The sequence below is a fragment of the Lactuca sativa genome, chromosome 2 (genome assembly GCF_002870075.4).
Source record: "Lactuca sativa cultivar Salinas chromosome 2, Lsat_Salinas_v11, whole genome shotgun sequence".
Classification (NCBI taxonomy): Eukaryota; Viridiplantae; Streptophyta; class Magnoliopsida; order Asterales; family Asteraceae; genus Lactuca; species Lactuca sativa.
The window spans coordinates 203,181,573-203,196,820 of NC_056624.2; the positions used below are offsets into that span (position 1 = coordinate 203,181,573).

At 31.5% G+C, this 15,248-nt stretch overlaps 2 protein-coding genes across 2 annotated transcripts; both read left to right on the plus strand.

Annotated features, from left to right (window-relative positions):
• Positions 1-6,525: 6,525 nt before the first annotated feature.
• On the plus strand, positions 6,526-7,168 carry LOC111916231 (small polypeptide DEVIL 16). Its single transcript, XM_023911850.3, has one exon. It carries the CDS (start codon positions 6,765-6,767, stop codon positions 6,975-6,977), a length of 213 nt encoding a protein of 70 aa, XP_023767618.1. The 5' UTR covers positions 6,526-6,764; the 3' UTR covers positions 6,978-7,168.
• A 3,277-nt stretch (positions 7,169-10,445) lies between these two features.
• LOC111916374 (pentatricopeptide repeat-containing protein At2g32630) lies at positions 10,446-12,784 on the plus strand. Its single transcript, XM_023912042.3, has one exon. It carries the CDS (start codon positions 10,771-10,773, stop codon positions 12,607-12,609), a length of 1,839 nt encoding a protein of 612 aa, XP_023767810.1. The 5' UTR covers positions 10,446-10,770; the 3' UTR covers positions 12,610-12,784.
• The last annotated feature ends 2,464 nt before the right edge of the window (positions 12,785-15,248 follow it).

Here is a 15,248-nt window from a genome sequence, read left to right on the forward strand (position 1 = left end):
GGTACAGTTTATTCCAAGATTGTTGAGTGGTCCAGAAAGTGACAACTAAAAGTTACTAACTTGTAAATTTAATATAAAATAAACCAAAAATCATTAGAATGAGATCTTTATATTTCTAACAATAGAAAAGGGGGAACTTTACCAATATAATTCTATCAAACTTTAATAATGGGTTGAAATTTAAGAAAACATATTCTAAACATAGAACTACAATCACAGAGAAAATAAGGAAATATGTACATAAGTTTTATAAGATTAATACAACAAAGCACAAGCTAAATAATATTATAATTTTTGTGTAGGTTCTCAGAAAGGAAAGGATCCATCTTGCTAATGTTGGCTAATTTTCAAGTTCAAGGAGGTGATTTACATTAACTCTCCTATTATGTAGGCATTACTTGTTTTATGTTATTGTTTACGGATACCCTAATCCGGTAGAGTGAACAAGAAAAGGCAGAATGTAGTTTGTTTTCTAGTAAGACAAGCAGACAAGATTCATTTGTGCATTCTCGATTCTTTAATTTTTCTCGTGTATTAAATCACATGTGATTATATGATCTAATCACATATGACTTATATGCACAAGATTCATTTTTTGTGTTGTTGATTCAATAGTTATTCTTTGTTCATATTAATTGTATGTGATTAAATACATAAAATAGCATATGATTAAATACATGATAACAACTATTGAATTGAGAACGCAAATTTGAATCTTATTCACATAAATCATATGTGATTAGATATGTATAATCACATTTGATTAAATACACGAGAACGACTATTGAATCAAGAACACAAAAATGAATAGTGTCCACATAAATCATACGAGATCAGATACATATAATAACATGTGATTGTATGTATTTAATTACATATGAATTATGTGGCTAAAATTCATTTTCGCGTTCTCGATTCAATAATTATTTTTTCCATTGTAATTATATGTGACTAAATACATTTAATCAAATGTGATTATATGTTTCTAATCACATATGATTTTATTTGGAAAAAACGAATATTCTCTATATAAATCATATGTGATTAAATACATACAATCACATATAATTATATGCACGATAACAAATATTGAACCAAGAACACGAAAACAAATCTTTATCCAAATTAATCATATGTGATTATATGAATCTAATCACATATAATCACATGTGATTATATGAATCTAATCACATATGATTTATGTGGACATAATTCATTTTTTATTTGTTGATTAAATATTTGTTCTCATGTATTTTATCATATGTGATTATATGTATAATTGTATGTGATCAAGTACATGAGCACAAGTATTGAATCAAGAAGGCAAAAATGAATCTTGTCCACCTCAAATCATATGTGATTATATACATATAATCACATGTGATTAAATACACAAAAGCAATTATTCAATCGAAACCAGAAGAATAAATATTGTCTACATAAATCATACCTTATTAAATACATATAATCACATGTGATTATATGTATCCAATCATATATGATTTATGCGGATGAGATTCATTGTCACATTCTTGATTCAGTAATTGTTCTTTGTCCATTGTAATCATATGTAATTAAGTACATATAATCATATGTGATTATATGTATCCAATCACATGTGATTTATATTGACAAAAAATAATGATGTTTATATTAATCATATGTGATTAGATACATATAATCACATATGATTATATACATGAGAAAAATTATTGAATCGAGAATACAAAGATAAATATTGTCCACATATATCATATGTGATTAAATGCATATAATCACATGTGATTAAGTACACGAGTACAACTATTGAATTGAGAAATAAATAATGAATCTTGTTATAATCACATGTGATCATATGTATTTAATCACATATGATTTATGTGGACACTATTTATTTTTGTGTTTTTAATTCAATAGTTGGTCTCGTGTATTTAATCACATACAATTTATGTGAAAAAGATTTGTTTTCACGTTCTTGATTCAATAAATCATATGTGATTAAATATATATAACCACATGTAATTGTATACACGAGAACAACTATTGAATCAAGAAAATTAATACAAATTTAAATTCACATTAATCGTATGTGATTAAATACTTATAATCACATGTGATTAAATATATGAAAAAAATTATTGAAACGAAAACTCAAAAATTAGTATTGTTCATATAAATCATATGTGATTGGATACATATAATCACATGTAATTATATATATCTAATCACATATGATTAAAGTTGACAAAAAATAATTATTGAATCGAGAACGCAATAATGACATATGTGATTAAATATATCTAATCACATATGATTATACGTATCTAATCACATGAGTTACATGGATAAAAAAGAATATTTTCTTTATAAATCATATGTGATTAAATACAAATAATCACATGTGATTATATACAGATAAACGCGGGTGGCGGTGCCGTGGTGGTGTGTAGTGATGTTTAGTGGTGGTAGGTGGTAGGTGGTGATGGTAGTGAAAGGTGATGGGGGTAACATGCGGGGTGGTAATTATAGTGGGTGGCAAGTGGCGGTGACAAGCGGTGGTGATAGGTGGTGGAGACGGGTGAAGGTGATAGGTGGTGGTGGCGGGTGGGTGGGTGGCGGTTGGTTATGAGGATGGTGATAGTGTATGATGGTTTTGGTGGGGGTGGTGGTGGCAGGTGGTTGTGATGGGTGGTGGTCGGTGGTTGTCGGTGTTTGGTGGTGATGGTTGATGGTGGTGGGGGTGGGGGTGGTGGTGGTCGGTGGTGATGGGTGGTGGTGGGGATGGTTGAGGTGGGTGGTGATGATGAGTGGTGAAGGCGGGTGGTGGTGATGGGTGGTGGGTGGTGGTTGGTGGTGATGAGTGGTGGGTGGTGGGTGGTGGTTGGTGGTAATGACAGGTGGTGGTCATAATGGTGGGTAATGAGTAGGTGGTAGTGATGGGTGGTGGAGGTGGGTGGGTAGTGGTTTTAGTAGATGATAAGTGGGGATGATGGGGCGAGTGGTGGTGGCGGGTGGTGGTGGTCGGTGGTGGTGGGTGGTGGATGGTTGTGATGGGTGGTGGTGGCGAGTGGTGGTGATGGGTGGTGGTGATGATGGTGAGTAGTCGGTGAGGGTGGTGGTGGTCGATAATCGGTGGTGGTCGGTGATCGGTGGTGATGGGTGGTGGGTGGTGGTAGTGGCAGGTGGAGGTCATGGTGTTGGGTGGGTGGTGGAGGTGGATAGTTGTGGGTGGTGGGTGGTGGTGGCGGATGGTGGTGATGGTAACAGGGTGGGGTTGGTGGTCGCAAGTGATGGTGATGGGTGATGGTAGTGGATGATGGTCATGGTTGGTGATGACGGATGGTGGTGGAGGTGGGTGGCGGTGACGGGTGGTGGTGGTGGATGGTATTGTTTGAGTAGTGAGTGGTGTTGGTTAGTGAGTTTTTTAATTTTTTTTACTTATTTTATTTATTTATATTAATATTATTTGATGATTTTAATTTTAAAAAAAATTATGTTGTCAAAGTTTGTCCTCAAATGTTCTAACGATAATAAATGATCTCGATTGAACTCTCATCTTTCTCTCTCTCTCTCTCTCTCTCTCTCTCTTTCTCTCTCTCTCTCTCTCTCTCTCTCTATATATATATATATATATATATATATATATATATATATATATAAGTTTGTTCTCAAGTGTTCTATCTTGATGAAATTCATAAAGTATTTGTGTCCACCCATAGTAGAAATAATGATATTAAATCACACATACCAGTGTGAATTAAATCAAGAGGTTCGATTTTTCTTTCAACCGTTTGGAAAGATGATCTACTAAGTTTGGCTTCAACAAATATGAGACATTTTTTATTTTAGTCAATACCAAATTTTGATATATAATTTAGTTTAACTAAACAACAAATAGAATTGTAATTAACATGTCCTAAACGGCTATTAAAAGCATCTGAAACTCAAACATATAAGCAGAAGTAGTAGTTGCTTTATTCATCTCATTTGTCTACATTACATTCATTTTGAACATGACATTGAATGTATATCCTTTTCCCACAAACATACTACTCCTGGACAAAAAAAAAGCGTGTCCGACTCAAACACAAGCTTAAAAGTTAAAAACCAAACTTATTAAACAAACCGTCCGACACTATATTCTTATGATGTTCTAGAACATACAAAACATCCCTATGTTTCAACTCTTTCCTCGATGTCATTTTAAAAATAAAATCACCGCTACCTTTGATATTTGTGGTGGTTGCATTTCCCATGTAGAGCTTTTCACCATTATCAAAATCCTTAAAAATATTGAAATTGCTCTTGTCATGACACATATGACGGGTAGCCCCGGTGTCAATCCACCATCCTCTTGTATTTGCATCCAAGAGGTTTGCCTCCGATAACATAACCGTAAGATCCTTAATCATGACCACCAAATTAGAATTTGTTTACACTAACACGAACTGTTTACAAACAAACTTGATTTTAATAGTTTACAAAAAAACAAATACAAAAATTGTTTAAACAAAACAAATATAATACAATTAATAGAAATAAAGAAATCCGATTTAATAGAAACAGACTTGATTGTAATAGTTTACAAAACACAAGAATCTGTTTAAGATTGTTAGTGATCGATAATACATATGCAAAATAAATATTAGTAAAGAATCACGCTGATTGATAGAGGTTCGCGTTTAACACGATTCTCTTAAATAGATTCGTTGTCTGTTTCCAGGATATACTGATTAAACCATTTGCTTGAAAAGTTGATCAGAAAATATATGCAAAGAGTATTCGATCAATGAGATGTGTTAGAATAAGAAGCAAAGATCTCTTAATATATTAATTTATCTTTGTAACTTTCCTCATTTTGAAACTTCATTTTGACATTAATAAACTAAGATGCACTTCTACTTTAAATAAAATTTTAAATTAAAAAAAAAAGCAAAAAAAACATAAGTTGTTATAAATAAGCAAACCCAAACATCCTCTTAGCATCATTTGAAACCCCCCACAATAATTTGCTAAAACCTCATGCATTTGAAACCCTCAAACCTTTTCACATTCTTAATAATTAATCACACATAATCAATGGTAATGCATATGAGATAATAATTTGCTAAAACCTCATGCATTTGTATGGTACTAAAACATGTTTGAGTTTTTGGGTTTTAGACTTTAGTAAATGGGTAATCTGTTTGATACGTTGGATTTGAAGCTATCTTATTCGAATTACCCAAAACAAGAGATAAATTAATAATATATGCTCATGCATGTTTTGTACAAATCCCAATCAAAATACAATATATCATGATCATACAATTAAGTGTCTTTTATTCTATTTTTGGCTTTATAACAAAATTTGTTTATGTGGCGAAGAAAGAAAACTTGAAGATGAATATTTAGGTTGGATGTTTATATAAGATTTGTTTTAAATATATAATATAGATATAAATACACAAATGTATGTCAAATACAACCCATCACAAATTTAATGTTATAAACTACAATATAACTCAAAGTGGTTTTCCAAATATAATTTTTATATTATAATATAATATATTAGAAGAATACCATATAGTAGACGAATCCCACATGTGGTGCAGAAATTTAGTTGAATAGATAATATATTATAATTATATTTCATTTAAAATATGTTAGGGTCATTTGGTTATTACATTGTTGTATTAGGCACTATAATCTCATATATTTTGAATGACTCTTACAAAAATGATGTCTGTAATTTGAATATAACGTAATATCTTATGATGTTTATTGAATGATATTATCTTCGATTGAGCACTTTTTAATTGGAATCAACTTTATTATAGTTAAAAATTTTGGCTCCGTTTTTTCTTTTCATTAGTTCTAGAATATGATTTTTTTTATATTAACTTAAAATATGTCACTATCTTAAAATAGATTGGGAATGAGATTTTTTATATTTACTTAAAATACGGCATCATTTTCTATTCAATAGTAAAACTAACAAAAGTCGTTAAATATGTATTTTTATGAGGTTCAACATAAATAGATGACCACATATGAGAATCCATATCTAATCAATCATCAACTAATTACATTAGATACTATTGTGTACATAAAAATTACATTTAAAATTTTAAACTAATAGTAAAAAAATTTCATTATTTATTATGATAAAAAATCTATAAATCAAAAAATATACATGTTATTTAATCGCATACAAGTTTTATGTATAGCTTATTCACAATACATTAAACCATATATAACCATATTAAACTACATAATTATCCCACTGCGCAACGCACGGACATTCACCTAGTAAATATATTAATTCGATTCTGGTTAATTATAGGTTAAAGTTTTATTGAAGTTAAGAAGTTATGTTCCTTTTACCCAAAAAAGGGTTGGTAACTTTTACATTATAATAACTTATGCGGAACAGTAGACAATGTAATTGTTCCATCATAGGACAGACTCCAGAGTCGACAACTTTCTATTGGAATACAAAATGCTAATTCGTACACATTTATACATTCTCAATTTCTCATATTCAAACACCTCTTCACCCACCCCCACCAAAAAGACTTCTAAAATTTAACCCCATAAAAACCTATGACCACCATTTTCATAGAGAAACTACACTTTTCTCTTTATCAATCATCTCTCTCTATCTATCTACACTCACAGTCATATATCATTCATATTTGTGTGTATATATATAACTAGAGAGAAATCTAGAGAGAGAGAGAGAGAGAGAGAGAGAGAGAGAGAGAGACTTTAGAGATATAGAAATGGAAGTAGAGGAAATCAAGAGGAGCAATAGCATAAGCAACAGGGATGGTGGCTGCAATGGCGGCAGTGGTGGTGATGGGCACGAGCAACACACGTGCAACAGATCATTCGGAAAGAAGTGTAGCCATATAGCAAAGAAACAAAGGGCTAAATTCTATATAGTAAGGAGATGCATAGCCATGCTTGTATGTTGGCATGAGAAGGAAAAATAGCAAACTCCTCTCCCATCTTCCTTCCCCCAGGCAAAGATAATGCATATTTCTGTATCTTTAAACTTATACTAGTATTTTTTTTTTCCTTTTCATTAGAAATTATTTTGTCCCACCATGTTCCTTTACTATTCACAAATTGACCAAAAACTATACTCATTGATTTCTTATAAATTTCAGATCTGTTTAATGTATGTTCTTTTCTGGATTTTCTGCACTTTAACTGTTAGGTTTCATTATTTTTTTCTCTTTCGCACCCATATCCATCAAAAGACTCGAGCTTTAACCTAAAAATGTTAGATATCATTTAAGGTTGACGTGTAGATAATTTTCTTGGTGTCCTTGGTGATTTTATCGAGGAATTCTAACCCACATTAGTCTAATAATTAGGGTTTTCTACATACATTGATTTTTCTTTTTTTCTTTTCAAAATGATGAGCAAGAATTTGGAATTGGAGTATTTTTTTTATTATTATTTTCTACCTTAATATCTTATATTTTTTGGATTATTCTTTAGTGTTGTCAAGAATCTCTTGGAATTTGTATGTGTCTTTTGTCTTACATTTTGTTATTATAATTAAATCTTGATTCTGATTTGTGAAGGGTAAGTAACTTGGGCAACACTAAAAAATAATCCAAAATATATAAGATATTAAGAAAACCTTTACTAGCATTTTAATCGGGAGTAGCTGTGATCTCTAAAGGAATTAATAGTTCATATTATTTCCTAGGAACCGAATAATAAAAGTCAGTCATGTTATTACAAAATTAATATTCTAAGATCCTTCATGGATTACATATATATAATTGGATGAAGTTTTTGGGTCAACTATTATAATTATAAACATATGCTTTAAAATTTGTATCTTTTTAGTTAACTTCTTAACTTTCTGAGAAGAAAGAATCTTACTTTTTTTAAAGAATTAATACACAATATGTTCTTTAGGTTCTGCTTTTTTAATTTTTATGATAGCATAGGTGTTATCTTGCTCTTTAAGGCTGTCGTAAATTTGATTTGAGTGTTGTGGTTCATTTTTTTCTCATTTTTTCAACTTTTATTTGATGATTTGGTTGATACTTCGTAATATTAGTATGTAGTTTCTTTCATACGAAAATTATTGAGATAGTAATACTTCTCATAAATTTTAATAGCTGATGAAGTTTTTAGCTATTAAGTGTATACATTTGACACATTTATATGTCTATTATTTTTTTTCTCTTTTTTCCAAGTTACAAAATATTGAATGCACATTAACTAGAGCTCAAGAGCTGGTAAAAACCCTAATGTAACTCTTATAAAATAGGTTGTACTACCTGAATCGGAAATGTACATGTACTATGTTATATATATATATATATATATATATATATATATATATATATATATATATATATATATATATATATATATATATATGTGTGTGTGTGTGTGTGTGTGTGTGTGTGTTTTAATTAAACTATATATAATCTCATATTCAAATTTGTAAGGAATTGTACGACCATCAAGGCCATTACATATGTTTATGGTATTATTTGCAAAAGCTTAAATGTGATGAGACTGTTTGTGTGAATATCTGCAAAAGATTAAATTAGAGGAGACAACTTCTATGGCCCTTAACATGACATCCATGTTTTTTGGCCGAAAAAAAAAAAAAAAAAAAAAAAAAAAAGACAATGGACAGTGCAAAACTTATGTGTGTTCGTTCATGAGATGTGTGGGGGAAATGGGGAACTGTGATGGACCGAAAAGAACTAGTTTTTTATATTTTGTTTACAGTAGTTTAGATTGTTACTAAATTAGAAATGACATATATTAACGGTTTGTTTGTATACATCCATCATGTCTATGACATTATGTTTTCATTTATTGTATATATCTCGTTACATTCAAATGTAACTAATTATATCATGTATTCAAAGTATTTTTATTAAAATTGATCTTTTAAGAGGCAAATATTCCTCATGCATGCTATGAAGAGGAGATAGGAATGAAATTCCGTATTATTCTTCTACTATTATCCTGTAACGAATATAATAAGTGAGAAAAAGTTAAAACTGGAAATGTTATCCTGTAACCAATTTAAAATGTGATCCGAAAATATATATATCAAACCTTTTGATAGGAAATATTCCATAAAAGAAAAAAAAATAACTTAATACAATTAATAGACAATGTGATTCTCCAAGCAGACAAAATTATTTCAACATTTTCACCAAACATTTCAAGATGACATTGGGTGGGGCAGATTGAAAAGATTCTCATATATATATATATATATATATATATATATATATATATATATATATATATATATATATATATAGAGAGAGAGAGAGAGAGAGAGAGAGATTCATTTGAGACGGGTCTAATTTTGTAAGACTATGAGACCTTTTTTTCTAGTGAAATATTCAAATATTCTAATTTTCGTAAAAATATAATATATATAATATTCTATTATACTAAAACAATTTTTTAACACATATCACATTGAAATATTTTAAAAACGTATAATGTTAGAATATTATACATATTATATTTTTAAGAAAATTAGAATATTAGAATATTTCATTAGAAAAAATTGATCCAATGGTCTCATAAATTATGTTCATCTCAAATAAACATTTACCGATATATATATATATATATATATATATATATATATATATATATATATATATATATATATATATATATATATATATTAGTAAATTCTAATATAAATATTAACATATGATTATTCATATATTTATTGTTGGATAATAACAAAAAAAAAAAATTGTAAATATATAAATTTCATAACAAAATAATATATAAAAATAGTGGCTTTTACATTTAAGAATAGACAACGTGCTAACCTTAACCTTACCCATGAAGACATTCTATAAAGTCCTGATCAAGAAAAAAGAGTAATACATGAAATTGGTGCATCTCATGTTATTAACACATGCAAATTTAAGAAATAAACTTGAATTAGAAGGAAAAAGATAGGGTTATGGTGGTTGTGAGTGGAAATGAGGAACGAATTTAGGAGAAGGAAGTAGACAAGGAGTGTCAAATTAAAAAGTCATATCGTCTTTTTAGCTAATATGTCATTAATTTATTTATTTTACAGTTAATCATACACGATGAATACGACACCCAAGTTAATAACGTTTCAATTTTGTGTCAGATTTTGAACACGCACACAACCCGACACAACGTCATATTTTTTATACTTAATACGAACACGAGTTTAAAATCCGATTTCGTTCTAATTTCATTGTGTTTGGTGTCATAAATTGCCACTACTAGAATAGGCAGTGGAACTTATAATTTATAAACTAGAGGTTGAGAAAGACCAGACTGGTAAATGATAATATAGACAAAGGTTGCGATTTTTTTTGGCTACTTTTCTATTGGTGTGTGGCTGTGTTTCTTGTGGAGACAACAATGGAGACAAAGCCATAAAAGAGGACGTAGAGATGGGAAAGATAAAGCTAACCGGGAGTGAGTCGACGGAAAGAGGGATCGGGGGCTAGCCGGCTAGGTTTAGTATAACTTTTTTATTTTAAATTAAAATTGGTTTTTTATTAACTTTGATTAAAAATTTAATCAGAAGTAAAATCGTAACTTCATATCAAAGTTGTAACAAGTAACCGAAACTATGATTTTTTGCAAACGATATACATATACACAACCATAAACACCCTTCATGTAACTTTGTCTTAAATTTTATAAATGTTTGTTGCGATTTGCGAGCTCCAAAGCATCATAAATCAAGGTCTCACAAATGCATGCGTCTGTTGAACCCTAAACATGCCGAATAAATCCCTGTTAGCAGCATTCACCAAAAGCATTCCCAAAGTCCCCGCTTCCACTCTAGTAAACCCAGATCAACGAATCGCCAATCTCATCTCCAAATCCCTTCAAACTTGTCAAACTTCTCAGTTTCCTCCAGCTTCTCTCAACCCCAAAATCATAACCCTCGTCCTCTCAAACACACACCTTCCACCTCAATCTTGCTTCAGTTTCTTCAATTCCCTCCAACCCAACGGATTGAATCTTATCGAACCATACATATCACTTTCTTGTCGCCTTTACAAATCTAAAGATTTCGCACTAGCTAAAGATATCTTGAACCAATTAGCCATCAACAATCATATCCAACAACCTATTAAAAAAATCACGTCATTCGTGAACGAGAATTGTAGTTATGGAGTCAGTAAGGTTGTTCTCAGGAAGTTGTTTGATACTTTGTTCCGTGTTTACGCCGACAACGAGAAGTTTGAAGAGAGTTTGGAGGTTTTTGATTACATGAAAAGTAACGGTTTCAGTAAGATAGATGATAGGTCCTGTATGGTTTTTCTGCTTGCAGCGAATAGATGCAACAAGTTCGATTTATTGTCAGATTTCTTTAATAAAATGGTTGATTCGGGAATTGGGATAACCGTTTATTCTATGACAATGGCGATCTCTGCAATGTGTAAGCTTGGGAAGACTATCAAGGCAAGAGAATTGATGGAGGAAATGATTACGAAAGGGGTTAAACCAAATGCGAATACATATAACGCTTTGATCAATGCCCATTTAAAGAAATCAGAATTTAGGGAAGTAGAAACGACTCTTGATTCAATGAAAACGCAAGGAGTTTCTTTCTCCGTGGCAACTTATACCCTTTTAATAGAATTTTACACCATGTTGGGCGACATTCAGGAAGCAGAGAAGGTGTTTGATGAAATGCATGAGAAGGGTATAGTGGCTGATGTTTATGTTTACACTTCAATGATTAGTTGCAACTGTAAACTAGGGAAAATGAAAAGGGCTTTCAAGCTGTTTGATGAATTGACAGAGAGAGGCCTTGTTCCAAGTGTCCACACTTATGGGGTGTTGCTTAATGGTGTATGCAAAGCAGGGGAGATGAAAGCTGCTGAAGTTTTGTTGATTGAAATGCAAAATAAAGGTCTCGATGTGAATGATGTTATAATCAACACATTAATGGATGGCTACTGTAAAAAAGGAAATGTGAATGATGCAATTAAGTTGCAGAGTCTGATGGAGAAGAAAGGGTTCAAGCCTAGTGTCATTTCCTACAATATAATTGCTACAGGTTTATGTACAGTTAACAGATACGAAGAAGCAAAGACATTGTTGTTTACAATGGCAGAAACAGGAATCACTCCAAACATGCTAACTTACACCACATTGATTGATATTTTCTGTAAGCAAGGGAATTTCATAGAAGCTAGAAGGACGCTTAGAGAAATGGAGAGCAAAGGGGAGAAACCAAATGTTGTGACATACAATGCTTTTATTAATGGGTATTGCAAGAAAGGGTTGATGAAGGAAGCTTATAGGGTAAGAAGTGAAATGGAAGAGAAAGGTGTGATGCCTGATGTTTACACTTTCACTTGTTTAGTGCATGGAGAATGTTTGGCTGGGAGGGTGAATAATGCCATGAAGCTGTTCGATGAAATGCCTGAGAGAGGTTTTACTCGAAATGTCATAAGTTATACAGCCATGATTGATGGGTTATCAAAGGAAGGAAGAACAGAAGAAGCTTTTAAGTTGTATGATCAAATGCAAAATGAGGGTATTTTGCCTGATGACACCATGTACTCTTCCCTAGTTGGGAGTCTTCACAGTGTTAAGGGTTAATAAGTATTTTTATGTATTCTTGTCAATATGAGTTATGAGTTAAACTCTTATTTTTTTTTTTTTTGTATTCTTCTCAAGGACTAGTTTTTGTATTGTATTTTTAAAGGTACAAGTATTGTTAAGATCAAATAAATACTCCAATATCTACTCGTGAGTGAGTAACGTTGTGTTGCCACAGTTTTCCATTTGATTTATGCCATGAATTTCAACTACTACTTACACAGAAAAATCGCTTTAACGATTGTCTGTCTAATTGGCTATAGAAATTTGTCTGTTGTGGAAACTCTGTCATAAATAATAGGTGACAAATATTTGTCTCGTTGTAAATTTCAAACAAATTTATTGTAGGTCGTAATTATGACACTTTAACAAAAAAAACAAATTGTGACAGACATTATTTTACGGCTTATATTTGTAATTTTTGTGAAAGCTGACACAACTTCAGAATGGACAAATATGTAGCTCCTAAACTATTGATACTTTGACATTATATTTACGACAAACTCTTTTTCTACCACAAAAATAGCATATGTCATGTATTATCGTTTTTCTAGTGCTAATTTCAAGACAATAAAAACTAAGATGAACATGCTGGATACCGATACTTTTCTATAAATGATGTACTATATGTAACTTTTGTTACCGGTGTCATATTAAGTATATTTGGTATTTGGTACGAACTTATTTGGCTACCAACAAGTTTGGTTGGTAGAAATTGATAATGATATATATCAACTTCTCTCTATTTTTATATTATAAGATTTAAATGCCAACAAGGATATCGGGTAATTTTATCATTTAGTAAGCAATTATGTTAATTTATTAAATAATTTCTATTGAATTAATTTTCAATTTTTTAATTTAACATAGTAATAATTATTAACTAATGCTGCTAAATGACATATATTATATTTATGTCTGATAACGTGCCCCCTAGCACAGGCTAGAAGTTGCGCTCAGTCGCATTAGAGACGCCTTAAGGCAGGTCGTTAGGCCAAGCTACTTCCAGTGTAGCCGCCCCGATGAAGTCTCGTGTCCGTGGGCGTCCCTCTAGAGCTGGACGTCCGCGTGGAAGGCTCGGCCCTCAGCAGGCACCTTCCACTTCGCGACAAACTCAACGACTCCAAGCAACAAGGAGTATGCTCACAACATTACTACATGAACCAATCGTGCTTTCTTGTACCATCTTGTTTTCATCATCACATCACCCTTTCACCAACTTGGCCATTGGCTTGCCATTCCGTGTCAGCAGTCACATCAAATCATTATCTTTCATCTAAGGATGGAATTCATGATTTCATTCCATTCTTTGCTCAATCAACTTACTTGTAACTTGAAGTTATCACTCTTATGTTGTAACATACGCTCATCCCTAATTACCAACTCCAACTAATTTTCTTAATCATGAGTACAAAGTTTCAATTATTGTCCCATTTAAGACTTTTACCAAAAGTCAACTATGTCCCTTTTTAGCTACTTGATTGTTAACAAATTAAATAGTTCAATTCACTTCATTCCTTGTTGTTTCTAACTCACTACCAATAGTGCTTAATGGTTATAAACTCAATTTCAAATGTAAATCAATTGTACACCATTAATTGTCATTTTATACTAATTGTTTGACTTTGACAAAAAAAAGTCAAAGATGTCAAAAATTTCCCATTATCCATTAGTCATGCTTTAAAATCCTTCATGACAACTTATTTGACACAAGGTATGTGTCCGTTAAGTCCCTAACTCACTTGAATCTTTACCACATTTCACAAAACCCTTTCATGGTTCCATCGAGTTCGGGTATGTATCATGTGTTTATAATAGTACGACCATATACTATTATACCCACATCATACATAACCGACCTTAGCTTCACCACTTAGGAGGTTCTGATCCATCCATTGGTTTAGATCATCTAAACACTAGTCTTACTTCCATTACTCACTTTAGAAGCACTCAATGTAGCATTCTACAAGTTCATCTAACTTATCTAAAGCTTTATATCATCTAGCATGACAATTCCTTCCTGTCAATCACTTTTTGCATAAGATTCTACCTAACTCAATGCATAGCAATCTTATGACTCATTCACACATTCCATAACCAAAGCCTAAGTCTAGGAGTGGAATGATCTAATTCTAATTCGCTTAAACTATCGCTCTGATACCAAGCTGTAACACCCCAATTTTTTTAAACTTTAAAATGATACGGTTTTAAAATCTTTTCGAGTATTAACCCATATTTAACAAAATCGGTCCCACAAAAACATTTATAAACACTGGGTGTTACCATTAAACATCATACAAACCATAGCAAGCAAATGAGAATTACATCAATACGATAACTAAGGAACTTAAGAAGTTCCACTCCATTCTCTATCACTTGACTTGTAACTTCCATCTATCATCATCTCTCCTTAAGTATAACCTGAGATACATAGCATTAAAAAGAGATACGTAAGACAATAATGTCTCGTGAGCTATGTGGGTTTGTGACCCAAAACATTTATCACTTTTTCATCAAAAATATTTCATCCATGGAAACAAACTATACAAGGGCTATACAAGGGGTGTTTTATAATCCTGTATAGCTTAATCACCATTTTGGTTTCTATAAAACACAGTCATATAAAGGTTAAAGTCCAT